The sequence below is a fragment of the Zootoca vivipara genome, chromosome 2 (genome assembly GCF_963506605.1).
Source record: "Zootoca vivipara chromosome 2, rZooViv1.1, whole genome shotgun sequence".
Taxonomy (NCBI): domain Eukaryota; kingdom Metazoa; phylum Chordata; class Lepidosauria; order Squamata; family Lacertidae; genus Zootoca; species Zootoca vivipara.
Genome location: NC_083277.1, coordinates 12,524,313 through 12,547,184, shown reverse-complemented (window position 1 = coordinate 12,547,184; position 22,872 = coordinate 12,524,313). Strand labels below are relative to the sequence as shown.

The 22,872-nt window shown below is 46.5% G+C and overlaps 1 protein-coding gene across 1 annotated transcript in view; it reads left to right on the top strand.

Annotated features, from left to right (window-relative positions):
• Positions 1-272: 272 nt before the first annotated feature.
• Positions 273-22,872, top strand: part of SLC44A4 (solute carrier family 44 member 4) — a 53,575-nt gene continuing 30,975 nt past the window's right edge. Inside the window, exons 1-6 of the mRNA XM_060270465.1 lie at positions 273-473; positions 16,671-16,719; positions 18,752-18,825; positions 20,486-20,564; positions 21,115-21,214; positions 22,712-22,840. Of these exons, the coding sequence (XP_060126448.1) occupies positions 446-473; positions 16,671-16,719; positions 18,752-18,825; positions 20,486-20,564; positions 21,115-21,214; positions 22,712-22,840 (459 nt within the window). The 5' untranslated portion in view covers positions 273-445. The remainder of the gene's footprint in view (positions 474-16,670; positions 16,720-18,751; positions 18,826-20,485; positions 20,565-21,114; positions 21,215-22,711; positions 22,841-22,872) is intronic.

Sequence of the window (22,872 nt, the reverse complement as noted above, 5' to 3'; positions counted from 1 at the left end):
GTGGTTCCGAGTTGTTTTTTTTCTCTTCGGGAAAACTTCGGAGCACGTGGAATGAGGCTGAAAGTCAGGGTGGCTGCGGGGAGGGGGCGTCCCGAAGAGCAACGAGAGAGGAGGGGAGGGTGGAGGAGATCGTGTCCAGCCTCTTGGCCGGAGCGCGGCGGGTTAAGCAGGCGCAGCGCGGCTGGCGGGAGGGGGCGTGGCCTGAGCTCGGCCGTGCGGGCAGGGGGCGTGGCCGGGCTGAGAAGCAGGTGAGCGCAGCCAGCAGGTGTGTCGCTCCACCACCAGGCAGGGCGGCGGTGATGTCAAAGCGGGAGGAGAGAGGCTGGCAGGCGACTGCTAAGCAACAGGTTTCAGATCAGAATCTCCCTTCCGAAGCATTCTCCGTCGTCCTTGCACAGTCCCGGGATCAGGTGGCGCCTGGGGAGTCTGAGTCATCCAATTGGCCATGGGGGGCCAAGCCGTCAGCTCCTCTGGTGAGTCCATTGGGGGGCGGTCTCCAAGCTTCAGGACTCGGGGGTGTTGTGATGGTGGTTGGCAAAACAGTGGAGACCCACGCCCCTTTTAAATCTGGGGAAATCGGCTTTGTGTGAGGGCGCGTGGAGTGTCTGGGGTTTAGTGCGCGGGATTGGGGGGGGGGGCAGATGAGGATGGGAAGTTGGGATTGAAAGTGGAGTGTGCTGCGGAGGGGGACATGGAAAGCCAAATTCTCTGTTCTTTTTTCACCTGGGCATAGCCAGGATTTATGTTAGGGAGGGGCAGGACCCCCACCTGTCGTCATCCTCTCTCTGCCTGGCTCTGTTGGAATGAAAGGTCTCAACAACAGTTGTTTGAAATTACTTTCTTTTGGCCCCAAGTGCTCAGAAAATTCTGGCAAAACCTTTTTACAGTTTTTACCCTAAGTATTTTTATTTATTTACTTGATTAAGAAGGGCGGGGGCGGGGGGACAGCTGTCATGCCCCTGCCCCTCTGGCTACGCAAATGCCCCTCACCCACAATCTCTGAGATCGGGGGGGGGGGGAGAGAATTTGCCTTAGATCAGGAAATGGTTTCGGAGGATGATGAGTTTGGTGGCTTTGAAAGGGGAACACAGCATTTTGGGAGAGGCTTTCGCGCCGGATGTGTTGGACCACTTGAGGTGGGGGAGGGGGGGGAAGGGAGAGAAAGTAGGAAAACTTTTTTGGTGGGTTTCAGAAGCTTGAACACAAATCAGCAAATGACACGTGCCCTTTTATTTTTGGTGGGGAGTTAACTGAAACAAGCTGGGCTCACGTGGATGTTTTATTTTATGCATTCAATTGGTCAGGATGAGAAAATGGAAATGGAAAACCCACTTTCTTGTTATGGGCTCTTTGGGTCGTGGATCAGCTCAAGCCGCTTCCAGGGTCCAGGAATGTGTGTTTGCATGTTTGGAGAGGGAGTACCGGATCTCGTTTTTGCATGCATGGTTGATATATTTTATTTGTATAGTGCCGTCAGTGGCGCTTGAGAAGTTCCCTGCCCCGAGGAGCTTAAAATCAAACGTTTGACAAAAGGGGAGGGGGATGATTGTGGGGCGTGTTAGCACAGGCGAAGGGTGATGTGCTCAGCTCAGATAAACGTCCTCCAGCTTTGGGGACATTTAAACTTGGTTCTGCTTCTAAACGGGAGTGGGTGGGTGTGTGGAAAAAGAAAATGGATTAAAACACTCTGAGAAACCCTGGGCTACCTGATGGAGTAAAGTTTTGCCAAACTTGGCCCTCCAGCTGTTTTTGGACTACAACTCCCATCATCCCCAGCTAGCAGGACCAGCGGTCAGGGATGGTGGGAACTGTAGTCCAAAAACAACTGGAGACCAAAGTCTGGGAAACACGAATGTAGCCTTTAGCAGTGTTGTGAAGGCGCAGAAGACATGCTTTTCCTGCAAGAGGGTCTCTGTCTCAGTCCCTGATACCTTCAGCTGAAAGAACGGAATAGCCAGGATATGAAACCCCAGAGAGTGACTCTCTCTCTCCCCCCCCCCCCCCAGCCAGAACAGACAGCTCTGGACTTAGGTTGACCAGGAGTCTGGCTCCCAAGAACCAAGCAGCTAAAAAAATAAGTAGCATTTTATAGTGCTTTAGAGAACACTCAACAGAATGCCGTCTTGGTGGTTCTCTTGTGACACCTACAACAACCTTGCAAGGGAGGCTAGTGTTTCAGGTGGGAAGCTGAGACCCAGAGAGGGGGTGACTTGCCAAAGGCCTTGACTTCGTAGCAAGAGGTAAGATTTTAACTGCAGGACGGGCTCTTCCCAATTTGTAGCTCCCTCTCTTACCCGCTGCACAAACTTTCACTACCATGGAGATAGTTAAGGGACAGTCACAATTTACTCTCCCTGTTTGGTTCTATATAAGAAGGGAAATGCGCCCTCTGCTGTCTGCAAGGGAGAAATACGGCTAGCACCACCAGGAAGCCCTTTTTGCTTATTGTATACTGCACTTAAACTTTTGTAGAGGGCTAGTAAAAAAGAAAAGAAAAGAAAGCCTAACATGATAATTAAAAGGAAAGAAATGACAGGATGCTGGAGTAGATGGGCCTTTGGCCAGATACAGCAGGGACTCTTGGTAAAATTTAGAATTATGAATTCAACAATCCATTGCAGCTCTTGCAAACATGGCCGGTCTACCTTTCAACTGTGCGTCTTGTGGCATCTTAGATATGAACAAACGCCATTAGGGCATAGGTTTTGTGGGATAGAGTTTGGTTCATCAGATGTGTTAAGTTTAAACCATCATTGGTTGGCGTATAGGCACATGTTTGCAAGCAGTCGTAAATTGTGAGGTCAGAGGCCCAGTCTGCATTGAACATTTGAAGCAGTATCACCCCACTTTTAAAACAGCCTTATTTTGCGCTCTCACTTATTCAGGCTGCTGAGAGTTGTTAGGGGACCCCTACTCCCCTCACAAAACTGCAGTTTTCCCCAAGTGGTTTTAACAGCCAAATCCCTCTTCCCAGGAAACTCTGGGAGAGCAATTTTGTTGTTTAGTTGTTTAGTCGTGTCCGACTCTTCGTGACCCCATGGACCATAGCACACCAGGCACTCCTGTCTTCCACTGCCTCCCGCAGTTTGGTCAAACTCATGTTTGTTAGGAGACATCACCTTGCCAACAAAGGTCCGTATAGTTAAAGCTCTGGTTTTCCCAGTAGTGATGTATGGAAGTGAGAGCTGGACCATAAAGAAGGCTGATCGCCGAAGAATTGATGCTTTTGAATTATGGTGCTGGAGGAGACTCTTGAGAGTCCCATGGACTGCAAGAAGATCAAACTTATCCATTCTGAAGGAAATCAGCCCTGAGTGCTCACTGGACGGACAGATCGTGAAGCTGAGGCTCCAATACTTTGGCCACCTCATGAGAAGAGAAAACTCCCTGGAAAAGACCCTGATGTTGGGAAAGTTTGAGGGCACAAGGAGAAGGGGACGACAGAGGACGAGATGGCTGGACAGTGTTCTTGAAGCTACAACTCTCGGCACACTTAACAAACTATAGCTTCCAGGATTCTTTGGCGGAGAGGTGTGACAGTTTAAAGTGGTTTGATACTGCTTTGAATGTACAGTATAGTGTTTACAACATTTAAGGTTGTGCTTCTTGCATCAGGTGGACATGAAAGCTGATGCCACAGCAACAGTGGCTGACCTTTAAGATGCCACAAGACACTTTGTTTGTCCTGCTGCAACAGGCTGCTTGCTGGAAATCATTCCACTTCTGAAAACCTTTGGGTGCTTCCAGCTGGGCGCTCCTCCTGCTTGCAAGTTTTCCACAGTTGACCACTTGACATTATTGTCATCGATAGGTCGGCTGTGTTTTCTCCAGGCTTGCCATTCTTGGGAGAAATCCATTTAAAAAAACAAAAACAAAACCCACTTGTCAACCTGTAATTTTATCGTTATTTTTATATCCCGCCTTTCATCCAAGAGGCTGAAGGTGATTCCCACCTCCTTATTCTGTTTTCACAATGACCCTGCAAAGTGGTTAAGGCTGAGAATTGGTGAGTGGCCCACAGTCGTCCAGTGAGCTTCATGACTGATTTGAACCCCAGTCTTCCAGGTCCTAGTTCAGCACTCTAACCAACAAACCACACTGGCTCCACCTGTCTGTGATATCTGAAATATCCATATTTTTTTTTACAATTTTAAGTTCCCAACATCATGCCTTCTTCATCTTAATACCATTTCTTTTTGGGAAGGTTCATACCCAAGACTCAATAATCCCCTCTGTCTTGCTTAACAGCATGACAACAGACTGAGCCCAGCCTGCTGTACTCAATTAAAGGTGAAGGTAAAGGGACCCCTGACCATTAGGTCCAGTCGCGGATGACTCTGGGGTTGCGGTGCTCATCTCACTTTGTTGGCCGAGGGAGCCAGCCTGTACAGCTTCCAGGTCATGTGGCCAGCATGACAAAGCCACTTCTGGCAAACCAGAGCAGGGCACGGAAACGGCGTTTACCTTCACTCCGGAGCGGTACCTATTTATCTACTTGCACTTTGACGTGCTTTCAAACTGCTAGGTTGGCAGGAGCAGGGACCGAGCAACGGGAGCTCACCCCGTCGCAGGGATTCGAACCCCCGACCTTCTGATTGGCAAGCCCTAGGCTCTGTGGTTTAACCCACAGTGCCACCCGCATTCCCACTGTTCTCAATTACAATAATGTTCATTATTTTAACATTATATCTCTTTTTGAGTCGCCTTCTGTTAATGAAAGAGAGTAGAGTGTCAGGCTGTGTATATAAAGTTAGCAAATAAACAGCTACTCCAGGAAATCAACAGTCTACGTAATAACTTGTTTCAAGGCATAATAAACGTTTAACGTTTAACACCAGTTGCGTGGTTACTGGCTGTAAAACACTTACACAATATTGCGAGCTGAAGTTACACACTTCAGGCTCCTTCCTGATCCTGATTCCACAAATGCCTCTATCATAGCTTCCCTTCCTAGAAACCAGCCTTGGAATTTATAGTGTGAGGGCAGTACTGTAGAGCCATAACATTCCTATGAATAATGATTTTAGGCGCTTCTTGGCAAACACCCCCCCCCCAAATAGTTTCTAATATTTTGGTGGAGAAATGCAGGCAGGCTCTGTTTGGAAGGTCTTTCCGTTGTCACTTGGAAGGAGGAAACCAGGAAGTGAGAAAGTGGACAGCTCACTCTGAATGTAAGCAAGCAAACAATAAACAGGAGAAACCAAATAAAAAAATTCCTTCCAGTAGCACCTTAGAGACCAACTAAGTTTGTCATTGGTATGAGCTTTCGTGTGCATGCACACTTCTTCAGATAAACAGGAGAGTAATTTTGAACGCATCACGCATCACATCATTTTTTTAGTCAGGGAATAGGCCAAGAGGCATGGGGGGGGAGGAGGCATGGGGCAGAATGCTAGCATACCTCCCTCCTTATGTGACTTCCCTATTTTGGGGAACTTCCAAAAGACCTGTTTGCTGAGCATCTGAAGGCAGCGCTGTTTAGGGAGGCTTTTAATGTTTAATTATTTTATTTCATTTTTCTGTTGTAAGCAGCCCAGAGTGGCTGTGGAAACCCAGCCGGATGGGCGGGGTATAAATAAATTATTATTATTATTATTATTATTATTATTATTATTATTATTATTATCAATCTATCCTGATAGGTTTGTGGTGGAGGTTAGGGTTAGGGTTACATCCAACCAAAGGTTATTTTGCACTTTCCCTGCAAAGTGTTTTACTCATCCTGTAAAGTAACTTTATGGGTCTTTAAACCTTTCCTTCGGCAGAGAATGAGATTCTTAATCTCAGGGTTGTGGGTTCGAGCCCTGCGCTGGGCAAAAGATTCCTGCATTGCAGGGGGTTGGACTAGATGACTCATGGGGGGTATCTTGGATCTTGTGGGGGGTGTTGGGGCAGGCAGTGGTCCTAAGGCAAAAGCCTGGAGTGTTTATCCAGGAGGGTGTATAGCTGAACAAAATCTAAAAGGAGAATAAGGCGGATATTTGCTCACCTCGGTCCAGACCAAGACAAGGAAATGAAGCAGCCTTACCCTGGCAGACTATAAATTCAGTCAAGGTTATTATGGAAAGGGCAGTTTCCTTCTGCATGGAACAAAACTCTCTTTGAATGGAAGCAGGAGATAAGCTAGCTTTGATTTTTGTTTTATTTAACTACATGTATATACATGCTAGATCGTAACAAATACCTCCGGTTAGTTTACAAGAAATATTGACATTATCAACTAAAAGCAGTTGAAAACAACATTTGAAGAACAATTAAAACCAGCAATGAACAAAAAAGAGATTAAAACATGTCAACATGGTTTGTTTTTGTTTTATTATGTATTTTGGATTCTCATGTTGAATTTTTCTGTTGCGGACCAACCACACTGAGACCTTCAGATGAAGGACAGTATACAAATTAAATTTTTAAAAAAACAGCGAATAAAAATGATAATAAAATAATAATATATGGGCTAAGTTGTTTTCAGCAGGTACCGAAAAGCGTACAGTGAAGCTGCCCGCCATATGTCAAAAGGCAGGGAGTTCCAGTGTTTCTGTAGATGGTAGTTTCTCCAGCTTCTCTCTGGAGCTTTATTGATAGGGGTTAAGTTGCCAAAAGTTGCCATTGCCACATCTTGTGGCAGTGAGTTCCATAGGAATTTGTGCACTGTGTGGAAAAAACAACACCACCCTTATTTTATGTCCTCCTCAAATCTACTGACAAACAACTTCACCAGGTGGCACCTGAGTACTTATCTTGAGAGAAATTTCTCCCTCCCCCCCCCATTCTGAAAACCTGAAATGTGATGATGTGCTGTGATCTCTCAGTGAGATGAAGTAGAGACTCTGCACGGGCTCAGAGGTACCTTTTTCTTTATTATGCCCCATGTTATTTAGAATTTAATTTTATAGCTGTGGATCTGTGCACCTCTGGGAACAGAATGCCTCAGAATAAAATACAGGTAGGTAGCCATGTTGGTCTGATGCAGTCAAAACAAAATTAAAAAATCCTTATACCTTATAGACCAACTAAGTTTGTCATTGGTATGAGCTTTCGTGTGCATGCACACTTCTTCAGATACACTGAAACAGAAGTCACCAGACCCTTATGTATAGTCAGAGGGTGGGGAGGGGTATTACTCAGAAGGGTGGTGGGAATGGGTGATTGTCTGCAATAAACCCAGATGCCAACTTTGCTGCTACATACACCCGGACAACACCATCACTGGCCGCAACAGCATCAAACATACCATCTCAGGACTATTTAATTGCTCATCTTCTAACATTGCGTATGCCATCAAATGCCAACGGTGCCCTTCAACTCTCTATATTGGACAAACAGGCCAAACGCCAAAGGATAAATGGACATAAATCTGACATCAGGAATCACAAGACAGAGAAACCAGTAGGAGAACACTTCAATCTCCCAGGACATTCTATACAAGACTCAAAGCAGCTGTTTTATTACAGAAAATTTTCAGAAACAGACTGGAAAGAGAAGTTGCTGAATTGCAACTCATTACCAAGCTTAAAACCATGGAGAGACCTGGTCTGAATAAGGACACTGGATTCTTATATCATTATACATGATAAAGCTTTCTTTAGCACCTCAGCCCTTGCTTTTTCCTGCAAGACCAATTGCAGTCGTTAACCGTTGTTAACAGTCATCTACAGGTTTACCACTCCTATCAGCCAATCACCCATTCCCACCGCCCTTCTGAGTAATACCCCTCCCCACCCTCTGACTATACATAAGGGTCTGGTGACTTCTGTTTCAGTGTATCTGAAGAAGTGTGCATGCACACGAAAGCTCATACCTATGACAAACTTAGTTGGTCTCTAAGGGGCTACTGGAAGGATTTTTTTATTTTGATCAGAATAAAATATCGCCCATTAAAAATAGAGTAACTTCACCTTTCTTGCAACCCAAACACAAAACACACTGGGGTAACATGGCGATTTGCACCTGCCACATCGCCATCAGTGAACGGGGAGCTTCAAGACGGTCTCCTCCTCCTGATGACGATTCATTTATTTAGCATTCATCCTGATTTGCTTGCACAAAGTTTATGCAGTGCCTCAATGATGCACAGCCTTTGTTAAGCATTCGTTCCAGTTTGTTCACAGGGCGGTTACCAGTGTATGGCAAGGAGCAGTCATGCATCTCTTCGTTACTCATTCACCTGTTCCACACTTCAGAGTGGATTTCCCTGCCATGTTCCAAACTGCAAAAAGTCTACTTTTTGGGGGGGATTTGTTTCACTAGGGGGATAGAGTACTTTAAATGCACTAACTTAAACCTCCTGTATGCGCTTGGCTCACTCCTGCAAAATACCTGAATCTTTGGAGACACCCTAAGCAAATGTTGTACTTAAATAAATACAGAAGCAAGCAGGAAGGATATTGGATAGTTGCTTTTGTGGTTCTTATGGGGAAACATAGCCAGTCAGATGCATGGCCAGAGTGGTTTGGTATGAGGAAACCCAAGCCTTTTTAAAGGTGTACTAGCTCAACATCCAAAAAAACTAAGATCATGGCCACTGGTCCTACCACCTCCTGGCAAATAGAAGGGAAGGAAATGGAGGCAGTGAGAGATTTTACTTTCTTGGGTTCCATAATCATTGCAGATGGTGACAGCAGTCACGAAATTAAAAGATGCCTGCTTCTTGGGAGAAAAGCAATGACAAACCTAGACAGCATCTTAAGAAGCAGAGATATCACCTTGCCCAAAGGTCCGTATAGTTAAAGCTCTGGTTTTCCCAGTAGTGATGTATGGAAGTGAGAGCTGGACCATAAAGAAGGCTGATCGCCGAAGAATTGATGCTTTTGAATTATGGTGCTGGAGGAGACTCTTGAGAGTCCCATGGACTACAAGAAGATCAAACCTATTCATTCTGAAGGAAATCAGCCCTGAGTGCTCACTGGAAGGACAGATCGTGAAGCTGAGGCTTCAATACTTTGGCCACCTCATGAGAAGAGAAGACTCCCTGGAAAAGACCCTGATGTTGGGAAAGATTGAGGGCACAAGGTGAAGGGGAGACAGAAGATGAGATGGTTGGACAGTGTTCTCGAAGCTACGAACATGAGTTTGACCAAACTGCGGGAGGCAGTGGAAGACAGGAGTGCCTGGCGTGCTCTGGTCCATGGGGTCACGAAGAGTCGGACACAACTAAAGAACTAAACAACAACAACAACAACACCATCATTTCCGCTTGGTGTCGCCACACTTAGTTATTTAATGCTTTTCTATCCATTGACCTCCCTGAGCCAGGCTTCATCTATCCACTGGACCAGGTTTTGGCCCTTGAACTGCCGAGCAGCCTGGTGCAGGCTGCGTCTCTGAGAACAAACTTGTGGGACTAGAAATCTGAGTGTTACGTTTCCCATGCTGAGCAGCCTGCAGAGGGAAAGCCTTCCTCTCTAGGGAAGGCCTGGAACGCTCATTGCCCTGCTGTACCCATTTATTTTATGCACTTGCAGTCAACAGCAAACTAATGACCGCCCATAGCATTCCTCTTGCCGCACTGTAATTACTATGATTTATTCCTCCTCTGTATGGTAAATGCAGTGTGCTGGAGTTGCGCGGGGCAATTGCAGGTCAAAGGGTAAGGGATTGCATCCTGTGGTCAAGTCTTGGGGGGGGGAGGCCTTGAATCGGTGGGGCTTACAACCCGATACTGCCTGAATTGACTACTACAAGATGCTCCATGTGGGGCTGCCCTTAAAGTCAGCATGGGGTGGGGGTCAGAAGGAAGCCTGCAGTAAATCACACCGTGCAAGCTGGAATTGACTCTTTGTTTATCTTGTGTTTAAAACAACAACAACATGGGAAGGTGGCGTCTGGGAAGGTGGAGTCCCAGATTTTGGCTTCAAAGTGTTGGAGGGTATGCCACAGAACGGCTCCTTGAGAGAGATTTGTGGGGTCTCCTTCTATGTCTCCTGAGTGGAGGCAACTGTTTCCCTTATGCGCTTTCTGTGAAGAGATCCTCCCCGCTTCTGTGTTTACCATGAGGGAAGGAGCCCTTTACCTCTTTGCAAAGCATTACTACAGATTGCAACTTGCGTGTGTGTGTACAGTGGTACCTCGGGTTGAGTACTCAATCTGTTCCGGGGTGCCATTTGCACCCCAAAAAGTATTCACCCCAAGCTGCGCTTTAGCGCATACGCGAAGCGCTGATAGAGCGCTTTAGCGCATGCACGAAGCGCGCAGAATGCTTTGCATGAGCACGCGGCGGAACACGGAAGTAAACATTTCCGGGACCGCCGAGTACACAACCCGAAAGTACTCAACCCGCAGCATACTCAACCCGATGTATGACTGTGTTGTTGTTGTTTAGTCGTTTAGTCGTGTCCGACTCTTCGTGTATGACTGTACTCTGCTTCAAAACCTAGTAGTGGGAGTGACCTGGATGCAGAGCAAGCTCTAACAAAACACCGGTCCTGAAAGACCTACATTGGCTCCCAGTACATTTCCGAGCACATTTAAAAGCATTGGTGCTGACCTTTAAAGCCCTAAACGGCCTCGGTCCAGTATACTTGAAGGAGCATCTCCACCCCCATCGTTCTGCCCGGACACTGAGGTCCAACTCCGAGGGCCTTCTGGTGGGTCCCTCCCTGTGAGAAGTGAGGTTACAGGAAACAAGGCAGAGGGCCTTCTCGGTAGTGGCACCCACCCTGTGGAACGCCCTCCCATCAGATGTCAAGGAAATAAACAACTATCTGGCTTTTAGAAGACATCAGAAGGCAGCCCTGCTTAGTGAAGTTTTTATTGTGTTTTTATTATGTTGGGAGCTGCCCAGAGTGGCTGGGGAGGCCCGACCAGATGGGCGAGGTATAAGTAATGAATTATTATTATTATTATTTAATTAATTAATTAATTAATTAATTGCTAATGGGAAATTACCCAAAGGCTGCCTAGACATGTCCCTTCATCCAAAGCGTAGCTGTGAATCTCTTAATAGGAGATATAACTGAGAAGACTGAATTGAGAATCTCATGCAAGGCTTTCCATGGCATTTATTTATTTTATTTTATTGTTGCATGTGGGGAGGCCCTTGTTTTGATCCCTGGCGTCTCCAGCTATGGCTGGAGAAAACCTCGGCACCTGGAACCCTGGAGAGCTGCTGCCGGCCAGTGCAGGCGATACTGAGCAATGGTCTGACTCGGTATAAGGCAGCTTTCCACGTTTCAACGTTTCCTTAGCTGATGGTTTCGATGTTGGAGATTTTTTTATTTATCGGTGATGTTTTTATGTGTTGTGATCCGTCTTAGGGAGGGCTACGCACCCTGAAAAGTGTATTAGCAAACCAGATGGATGGCGGCTAACAGATTGAGGTTGAATCCTGACAAGACAAAAGTACTGTCTGTGGGGGACAGGAGGCGGGCAGGTGTGGAGGATTCCCTGGTTCTGAATGGGGTAACTGTGCCCCTGAAGGACCAGGTGCACAACCTGGGAGTCATTTTGGACTCACAGCTGTCCATGGAGGTGCAGGTCAATTCTGTGTCCAGAGCAGCTGTCTATCAGCTCCATCTGGTACACAGGCTGAGACCCCACCTGCCTGCAGACTGCCTCGCCAGAGTGGTGCATGCTCTAGTTATCTCTCGCTTGGACTACTGCAATGCTCTCTACGTGGGGCTACCTTTGAAGGTGACCCGGAAACTACAACTAATCCAGAATGCGGCAGCTAGACTGGTGACTGGGAGCAGCCGCCGAGACCATATAACACCGGTCTTGAAAGATCTACATAGGCTCCCAGCACGTTTCTGAGCACAGTTCAAAGTGTTAGTGCTGACCTTTAAAGCCCTAAACGGCCTCGGTCCAGTATACCTGAAGGAGCGTCTCCACCCCATCATTCTGCATGGACACTGAGGTCCAGCGCCGAGGGCCTTCTGGTGGTTCCCTTGTTGCAAGAAGCCAAGTTGCAGGGAAACAGGCAGAGGGCCTTCTCGGTGGTGGCGCCTGCCCTGTGGAATGCCCTCCCATCAGATGTCAAAGAGAAAAACAGCTACCAGATTTTTAGAAGACATCTGAAGGCAGCCCTGTTTAGGGAGGCTTTTAATGTTTAATAGATTATTTTATTTCATTTTTCTGTTGGAAGCTGCCCAGGGTGGCTGGGGAAACCCAGCCAGATGGGTGGGGTATAAATAATAAATCACCACCATCATCATCACCATCATCATTATTATAGTTAAAATAAATGAATATGACTCCGCACCTATTGAGAGCCCACCCCAGGGAGTCGTCCTTTTCTTAAGCTGCAGAGAGGCTAAGGGAACACTACTGGCAGCAGGTGGTTCATGGATGGCAAGATGCGATGGGGCATTGAACGTTTGCTCGTGGGTATCAGCTTCCAGGTTTGGCACAGTGCCAACATGAAAATGCCCAGGTGTGTGTGCTATATGCAAAAGACCCCATGTGCTCTGCCGATACCTGGGGGCGATGTCATTCTGGGGAAGAAGCTTGTTTTCAGTGATATTTTGTATTCCACACCAGCTGCTGCTAGAGTCTTTTCTTGCACCTGATCCCCTCCGTGGTTTGGGTTACAGTGGCTATTTCCTGGTTTGAGTTTTACAGCTCTCCCTCACTTATCTCTTGGTAATTGAGTCTAATAGCTTCGCTATCCGCAGTGCCATTGAACTCCTCCAAGTGACAGGCGTGCCCCAAATTCTGCTCGATCTGTTTAGGAAACTAGACAATTCCAGGCCCTGGGTCTTTCTCGGATGATTCGGCTGTCAATGACTAATAGCCATGAAGGCTTTTCTCTGCCTCCACAGTCGGAGGCAGTAATGTCTCTGAACACCAGTTGCTGGAAACCTCGGGCAGGGAGAATGCTCTTGTGCAGGCATCCCCAAACTGCGGCCCTCCAGATGTTTTGGCCTACAACTCCCATGATCCCTAGCTAACAGGACCAGTGGTCAGGGATGATGGGAATTGTAGTCCAAAACATCTGGAGGGTCGAGGTTTGGGGATGCCTGCTCTTGTGCTAGGCTCCTGCTTGAGTTTCCTATAGGCTCCTAGATCGTTCCAGTGAGGTTTGGCGTGGCTGTGACAATACTTGTCCGCAGATTAGAGGTGGGGATCCATTGTGAGATTCTCTGTGCCCAGAAGCCTTATGGAAACTGAGGGGTTCCTTGAACGGTTGGGGAGGGAGGTGGATTTTATTCTTTCCAGGAGCACCTTAGAGACCAACTAAGTTTGTCATTGGTATGAGCTTTTGTGTGCATGCACACTTCTTCAGAGACACTGAAACAGAAGTCACCAGACCCTTATATTTAGTGAGAGGGTGGGGAAGGGTATTAGTCAGAAGGGTGGTGGGAATGGGTGATTGAAACCAGTAGGAGAACACTTCAGTCTCCCAGGACATTCTATACAAGATCTCAAAGTAGCTGTCTTATTACAAAAGAATTTCAGAAATAGACTGGAAAGAGAAGTTGCTGAAATCTTTAGCCATCTTGCCCCTTGCTTTTTCCTGTAAGACCAACTGCAGTCGTTAACAGTCATCTACAGGTTTACCACTCCTATCAGCCAATCGCCCATTCCCACCACCCTTCTGAGTAATACCCTTCCCCACCCTCTCACTATATATAAGGAGCTGTTGACTTCTGTTTCAGTGTATCTGAAGAAGTGTGCATGCACACAAAAGCTCATACCAATGACAAACTTAGCTGGTCTCTAAGGTGCTACTGGAAGGATTTTTTTTATATTTTGTTTCGACTATGACAGACCAACACGGCTACCTACCTGTAACTAGATTTTATTAGTATTATTTATTTATTACATTAGTAGACCACCCCTCATCCAAAGATCCCAGGGCAGTTCACAACACAAAAAAATGAAATGAGATCACAGAATACATTTTTTAAAAAAATAAGAAATGAAAATAAATAAATACACCACCATCTAGATTCCTACACAAAGACTAGGCTGATGACAAAAGATGCTTACAGTAGGGAAGTCCTGAAAGGATGTCTTAAAGAAATTAGAGCACAGGTAGCCAACAGGATGCCCTTTTGATGACAATGGACTACAACTCCTCAGGGTCCTGGCTATCTTGGCTGCAGCTGCCGGGAGTGGACAGTCCCAACATCATAGAGGATACCATGTTGACTAGCCCTGGATTTGAGGATTACAAATAGGAAAACGGACCAGAGGTGGCCTGAGTATCGGCTCAGGAAGGTGCTAGCTTTGTCCAGCAGCCAAATGATCATGCAAGGATGGGAGATGCTCTTCCCCTAAGGCCAGGGGCATTAATAAAAAGATCACGTTCCCAGTGAGGGGGAAGGAAGCAATCCTTCCATCGGGCCATGTTTGCATGGCAATTTGACACTGGAGGAAATAAGGCAAGTATATAATCTGGATAAGACGCTTCTCGAGTTGCCTGGGTTGTACAACCACAAGCGACTCTAGACATTCAGGGAAGGCTGTGGTTGCTTACCAACCAGTCTTTGTTGCATCCTATTGCACCGCAACTACCGCACAATTGCAACTACCGCACAATTGCGCTCATTTCACACGCTAGCAAGGTTATGCTTAAAATTCTACAAGGCAGGCTTAGGCAGTATGTGGACCGAGAACTCCCAGAAGTGCAAGCTGGATTTCGAAGGGGCAGAGGAACCAGAGACCAAATAGCAAACATGTGCTGGATTATGGAGAAAGCTAGAGAGTTCCAGAAAAACGTCCACTTCTGCTTCATTGACTATGCAAAAGCCTTTGACTGTGTCGACCACAGCAAACTATGGCAAGTTCTTAAAGAAATGGGAGTGCCTGATCACCTCATCTGTCTCCTGAGAAATCTCCATGTGGGACAAGAAGTAACAGTTAGAACGATATGGAACAACTGATTGGTTCAAAATTGGGAAAGGAGTACGACAAGGTTGTATATTGTTTCCCTGCTTATTTAACATATGCAGAATTAATCCTGCAAAAGGCTGGACTAGATGAATACCAAACCGGAATTAAGATTGCCGGAAGGAATATCAACAGCCTCAGATAGGCAGATGACACAACCTTGATGGCAGAAAGTGAGGAGGAATTAAAGAACCTTTTAATGAGGGTGAAAGGAGAGAGCGCAAAATATGGTCTGAAGCTCAACATAAAATAAACCAAGATCATGGCCACTGGTCCCATCACCTCCTGGCAAATAGAAGGGGAAGAAATGGAGGTAGTGAGAGATTTTACTTTATTGGGCTCCTTGTTCACTGCAAATGGTGACAGCAGTCACGAAATTAAAAGACGCCTGCTTCTTGGGAGAAAAGCAATGACAAACCTAGTCAGCATCTTAAAACGCAGAGACATCACCTTGCCGACAATAGAGGGCACAAGGAGAAAGGGACAACAGAAGACGAGATGGTTGGACAGTGTTTTCGAAGCTACAAACATGAGTTTGACCAAACTGTGGGAGGCAGTGCAAGACAGGAGTGCCTGGCGTGCTCTGGTCCATGGGGTCACGAAGAGTCGGACATGACTAAATGACTAAACAACAACAATTGCACCACATAACAGGCTGGCCGCTGGCCCAGGAGGCTTATGGCAGGACAGCAGCCAGGCAGTGGCAGCTCCTTGGCTTGAACAAAAAACATCCACCTTCTGCTTGCGGCAACTTGGCTAGTTTCTCCTCGGAGGAGGGAGCCAGTTTCCCAGTTTACGTGCAGCCAGACTGCCTGCTAAAGTTCTGCTCTTGTTGTAGAATGGCAAGCTGCTCTAGGGCTGCCTTGCTGTGTTTTTATGCTGCCTCCAGCCCTGGTCAGGGCAGGCTGTCAATGAATAAAGCACTGCTGGTTGGGATTCATACCTTTTGAGAAATACTTTTCTATATCTGATTTGGTGAGGGGAAATAAAGTTGCTCCAAAGGCTCTGCGGTGGCTCTGGGTCCGAACAGTAAAACCTACCGGTATAAACCCATGGATGGCTCTGTTGGTAGAGCATGAGGCCCTCGATCTCAGGGATGTGGGTTCAAGACCCATGTTGGGCAAAAAGATTCCTTCATTGCAGGGGGATGGACTAGATCAGCGGTGGCCAACTCCCAAGAGACTGCGATCTACTCACAGAGTTAAAAACTGACAGTGATAGGGGTTCAGGTCAAAAGTTGTTGAGCTTTTTTTTAGGAAGGAGGAAAGCCCATTTTTTTGGGGGGGGGGTTGGGCCAAAGTTGTTGAGTTTTTTCAGGGAGGAGGTAAAATTTTGAGCTTTTTTAAGGGGAGCCACAGTTATTCAGCTTCTTTGGGGGGAGCCAATGATCTACTGCAGTGATCTACTGCAGATGTCTAGTGATCTACCGGTGGATCACAATCTACCTGTTGGACATGCCTGGACTATACATTTAAAGTGCAACGATATCCCTGTTACAGACTTGGTTCCCCCCACCCCCCCACCCAAAAAACTTGGGAACTGTAGTTTTCTTCTGGTGCTATTAGGAGAACCCTCACAGAGCTCCAATTCCCAGAGTGGTTTAACAATCCCTCTTCCCAGGGAACGCTCTGCTACAATTATGCATTTATTTCTCATCTCCTCTGAGAGAGATGAGAAATAAATGCATAAATGTTTCTTACAATGCTATACTTTAGGCTGGGAGTCCCTTCCAGCTCTACAATTCTATGATTCCATAGCCTCCAAATTTCTTGCTGTGACATAGTAGATATTTCCTCCTGTCCTTGATTTACCCACCCACCCCCATCTCTCTCTCTTACCAGAGCAAAAGTTGAAACATGACCCGAGTTTCCACGGCCCCATCAAAAATAGGTAAGAAACATTTTGCGCATGGACAGGCGAATTGGCTGCAATCTAGAATACTTGTGTGGTGTCTTTGAAAGCGGTTGGGAGGCAAGGTGGCCTAAGAGGAGAATGGGCAGGCTTAGGTTCCAACTGCAGGGAACCTGTAGCCCTTCAGATGTCGCCGGATGATAGCTACCATCATCCCAGACTAGGAATATGGGATTTATTGTTATTATTATTCATTTTCCATTTGCAGTTAGGTCTATCCAACTGACCCTTTCTGAAACAATACGGGAACTGAAACGCAGCCATTTTTCAGTTCTCACTGACCCAAATGTTATGATGCTGTTCTTCAATCAATGTTTATTAAAACACACACACACACACACACACACACACACACACACACATTAGGGCAAAGTGTGAATAAAACTGAAAAATTTCCCATTCATTTATTTGATTGCGTTTATATCCCGCCTTTTCCTCCGAGGGGCTCGTTCGTGCTTCTCCCCTTCCTCATTTTTTCCCTCACAACAACCCTGTGAGGTAGGTTATAACGGCTGAGAGGTTCCGACTGGCCCAAGGTCACCCAGTGAGCTTCACAGCTGTGCGGGAATTCAAACCCTGTGGGATTAAATAAGGAAGGTGAGAACTGTGTGCAGCCGTACCTTGGTTGTCGATCGCCTTGAGACTCGAACGCCGCAAACCCGGTAATGAGTGTTCTGGTTTGCAAATGGTTTTTGGAAGCCAAACGTCTGGCGTGGCTTCCGCAGCTTCCGCTTGAGTGCAGGAAGCTCCTGCAGCCAATCGGAAGCCGCGCCTTGGTTTTTGAACGTTTTCGGAAGTCGGACGGACTTCCGGAACAGATTCCGTTCGAGAACCAAGGTATGACTGTATGCTGCATTGAGTTCCTTGGAGGGAAAGGTAAGATATTAATGCAATAAATAAATGAAAATAAAATAAAGGAGAGCAAATTCTGGTCGCATTCTGTGGGTTGATTCACATTCCGGATATGGGAACAGTGGCAATTTCGGCTCCCCATCTCCTATATTCTCCAATATCCCTAGTGATGACTCAGTTATGTGAAGAAAATCTAGCCAAGTAGTGTGCGGTCAGTGGAATAGGGGGACTAGACTAGTCCCCTAAATGTTCCCCTGGCTCCTCCTTCCCAAAGCACAAGAGGCTTCTGTCTGGCTTAGGGAGGGAGGCAGGATGCTCTGACGGGGTCCGAGAGCCCTCCCGGCACTTTCCCAAGGGTAGGAGGCAGGAGGGCTCCCATTGAGAGCCAGTGTGGTGTAGTGGTTAAGAGTGGTAGACTCGTAATCTGGGGAACCGGGTTCGCGTCTCCGCTCCTCCACATGCAGCTGCTGGGTGACCTTGGGCTAGTCACACTTCTCTGAAGTCTCTCAGCCTCACTCACCTCACAGAGTGTTTGTTGTGGGGGAGGAAGGGAAAGGAGAATGTGAGCTGTTTTGAGACTCCTTCAGGGTAGTGATAAAGTGGGATATCAAATCCAAACTCTCCTCCTCCTCCTCCTCCTCCTCCTCCTCCTCCTCCTCCTCCTCCTCTTCTTCTTCTTCTTCTTCTTCTTCTTCTTCTTCTTCTTCTTCTTCTTCTTCTTCTTCTTCTTCTTCTTCTTCCTTCTTTCTTCTTTCTTCTTCTTCTTCTTCTTCTTCCCGCATCCTGTCAGAGGCCTGGCGCCTTCTTCCCAAGCCCTACAGAAAACTTCACCGCACAGCACATTTTCTGCCTGTTTAGAGTAATTCTTCCCTCGTATTAATTATTTCTTCCATGGTTGGGCCTTCAGAGGAATTTAAGCTGTCTAATTCAGGCGGCTTCCTTCGTCACCCAGGCGTTCTCCAGATGTCCTAGACTACAACTCCCATCAAGCTGGCTGGGGCTCATAGGAGTTGTAGTCCAGAACATCTGGAGGGTACCAGGCTGCTGAAGGCTGAGCCTAGGGTTTTTGGGATCCGAGCAGACTCCTCCATCCCCATTTCTGCTATTTATTTATTCATACATGTCCGTGATCTGTCTTCCCACCGTCCTTCTGTTCCAGGAGCTGTACGGACATTATCTGCTGCATTATCTTCATGGTTTTCATTGCTGGCTACTTTGTGGTGGGGATTCTGGGTAAGTGATGCTAAAAGCAACAGGGCTCAGAGATGAGGCCATGGAAGGTGGAATCAAGTTGGGAGCTATTGTTTCGCCAGGCAGATGGAGTTTGTCTGGACGCTCTGTCAGCTTTAGCACATGACATGCGAACCAAATTCACTCAGGTTTTCTTTCTTTCTTCTTTTTAAATTTTTTTAAGAAATAGATTTTATTGATACATCATAACAACAACAACAACAACAACAACAGAAAAACAGAAAAACAAAACCAATATACAGCAATAAAAAGAAATTAAAAATTAGATAATGACAATAAAAGTTACAACCAACGAAACTTAAACATTTATAGCACATAAAGATAAATAACATAAGGTTTTGACTTCCTTCACCCTGATATTGGCATATAATTTATTTATTTTCAACTGTTTGTGAATTATTGTTATGATTGTCTCACATACATAACCTAAGAACAGGCACCCCCAAACTTCAGCCCTCCAGATGTTTTGGACTACAATTCCCATCATCCCTGACCACTGGTCCTGTTAGCTAGGGATCATGGGAGTTGTAGGCCAAAACATCTGGAGGGCCGCACTTTGGGGATGCCTGCCTAAGAATCATAAACCATCTTGCAGAAGTTAATCAAACACTCAGGTTGTTTTCATTTGCATGCTTGATTTTGGGCACAATCTCTGTTCAGTGCCAGTGGAAGTACTGTAAATAAGTTGCAAAGTGCTGCCCTTTGTGCTAAAAACGTGTTTTACCATTTACAGACACCATAATAGTAAGAGTCTTCAGCATAAAAACAAAAAACTACAGTGTTATGGGCTAGAAACTTGCTGTGTATTTTACTAATGCCCTGAGACCTGAAAGAATATACTGTATTGATTCTTGACACAGACCCTCCAAGTGTCCCTATTTTCCAGGGTCAGTCCTGGATTTAGAGAAGCTGTCCTGGTTTCTGATTTGATCCCGGAATGTCCCACTTTTCCTTAAAGCTAAAGGTAAAGGGACCCCTGACTGTTAAGTCCAGTCGCGGATGACTCTGGGGTTGCGGTCCTCATCTCGCTTTACTGGCCGAGGGAGCCAGCGTTTGTCCGCAGACAGTTTCCGGGTCATGTGGCCAGCATGACAAAGCCGCTTCTGGCGAACCAGAGCATTGTATGGAAATGCCGTTTAACTTACCGCCGGAGCGGTACCTATTTATCTACTTGCACTGGCGTGCTTTCAAACTGCTAGGTTGGCAGGAGCTGGGACCGAGCAACGGGAGCTCACCCCATCGTGGGGATTCGAACCACCGACCTTCTGATCGGCAATCCGTAGGCTCAGTGGTTTAGACCACAGAGCCACCCATGTCTCACTTTTCCTTAGGATGTCCCTATTTTCATCAGAGAAATGTTGGAGGGTATGGAATAGGATGTCCCGCGGCTTTTTTCCAGCTGGAAATCACCGGAATTCAGTTCTGGCACCTCTCAGATGGGGGCACCATTGCCATTACAGTATAAGAGAACAAGGGAGGTGTTCGTGGAGAGTTCCAGCACCTCTTTTTTAAAAATAAAAATAGCACTGGTCATTGTCTCGCCTTTGAGTCCACCCCTTATCAACACCACCTCACAGTGCCTCTGTGAAAATGCGAGCGCCTTTCCTCACTTCCATTATTCTTTGTTTCCTCTCAATACCAGCCTGGCTGTACGGTGATCCCCGGCAGGCTATTTATCCCAGGAATTCAACTGGAGCATATTGTGGAATTGGCGAAAACCGGTAGGTACAGAGAAGGGGGAACCAATGGCGAAGGGTGCATTGACATGGGGAGCGTGTTTAGTAAGCGCACAAGGCTGGAATCCATGGCCAGAAATGTACCTTGGTCTGGCAGCGCCATTTTCTTCCTCCTCATTTTCCTCATCAACTTGTTGTTTTTCGTTTTTGCTTCCTTCTAACATTCATGTTTCCCCTTTTGTTCTCTTACTTCATTATATAAGGGGCAGCGCAAGATATAATGCATAAGGTCCTCTACTTCAGGGCATCCCCTAATGCAAACACATTCGTTTGTTGGTATGCCTCTATGTCTCCCATCTCTATAAGCAGAGTTTGCTGTATTTAGTCGCAACTCTGTAAAAGCTTTGTGAAGTTGTGCAAAAGTCAGTTCACTGAAATCTATTAAGCTGCCATTTGCCCTGGGAAGAAAGCTTCTCTTAGCCCTTGGCCCCTGAATGGTTGACTCTGCCCCTGTCTAAGATACAGCCTCACCTCTCCTCCCTACCCTCTAATTATTTAATCTGGGTTTGTTTCACACACACTCTCTGTTTTGCAGGGGCAAACCTTTCGTTTTCTACTTCAACATTATGCAATGCGCCACAAGCTTCAACCTCATATCAGCTGCAATGAACGGATTGCAGTGTCCTACACCGCAGGTAAGAAGAGTGGGCTGGTTCAGGAGGGGTTCCTGAGATGGAGCTGGCTGTAGCAGGAAGCACTTTCTCATGTCCATTTTGTTTCCCTTCCCTTCAACTTTATCTCCCCACTGCCCATTTTCAAATTGCATTACATCAGCCTTCTTTCCAGGCACTACCTAGTGCCGCCGGGGGATTGAACCCGGGGCTTCTGCACGCAGAATGCGCTCTTTCCCACTGAGCCACAACCCTTTCCTCGTGTGCTGTGCTGAGTAGGGCCATTGCAAAAAGTTGGCAACCCTAACTGCGAGAGAAGGCAAAACCAAGAAAGTGAGAAGCTGGGTGCCTTGACTTCTCCCAGGCTCCAGACTAGGGTGATGACTTTTTCATTTTTTCCCCTCAAAAATTATTTCCTGTAGCACAAATGGATGAACTTTTGCCTATTAATGACTAAAATGAGGTATATTCCATTGAAATATTTAAAAAGGTCACGCACAAACCGTTGTTTATTTTTTTGTATGCCGTTTTGCCATTTCATAAAATTGTATTAACAATTTTATATATATTTCGCATCAAATTTGAACACAACGCCACATTCGACAATGGGGAGTGTTCTTAGCAACATAGGGTATACAAATGTCACACCTGCGCAAGGTAAAAGCCCCTTTTGGGGACCTCAAAACTCAGCCAGCAGACCCTGCCGAGCATGCTGGGAAAATAACCTACAGGAGAGGTAGCAAAACATTGTCCTCTAGCGGCGTCTATACTGTTACTGCAGCTAAAAAAAGCTTCCTTGTGTGTTTGATGACCCTATATAATGTTGTATATAAAAGGTAAAGGTAAAGGGACCCCTGACCATTAGGTCCAGTCATGACCGACTCTGGGGTTGCGCGCTCATCTCGCATTATTGGCCGAGGGAGCCGGCGTATAGCTTCCAGGTCATGTGGCCAGCATGACAAAGCCGCTTCTGGCAAACCAGAGCAGCGCACGGAAACGCCGTTTACCTTCCCGCTGTAGCGGTTCCTATTTATCTACTTGCATTTTGGCGTGCTTTCGAACTGCTAGGTTGGCAGGAGCTGGGACCGAGCAACGGGAGCTCACCCCGTCACAGGGATTCGAACCGCCGACCTTCTGATCAGCAAGCCCTAGGCTCAGTGGTTTAACCACAGTGCCACCTGGGTCCACAATGTTGTATATATGTGACTCTAAAGCTTGGGTTCAATTTTATATCTGCTTACAGTGACTTCAAAAATGGTCAAAAAAACTGATAAATAAATTTTTTTAAATCATTTTGTGTATGAGGTTTTTTTTTAATCAAATCTCTTTGAAAGTAAGATTTTATCTCATCTTTAATGAAAGCTCATCAAATTATGATACAGGGAAATGAGGTTGTAAAAAAGTCATCACCCTACTCCAGACGTTACAGTTGGAAATTCGGTCAGATCAAAGCAATCAATAATCTCTGCAAAAATCACCAGCGTTTGTTTTGTGTGCTTGCCTTCCTTTCCCTCTCTCCAGATCTGTGTCCCGTCCTGCCCTGCCAAGTTCTGGGTGGTGCCTCCGCAGATTATCCAAAAGTCCAAGCCCGAGGACATATGGAACCAGACCATGTGCCAGCCAGCGATAGACCTCAAGACGACCAGCCTCGTAAGTTGGCACCATTCGTTAGGGCAGGTTGG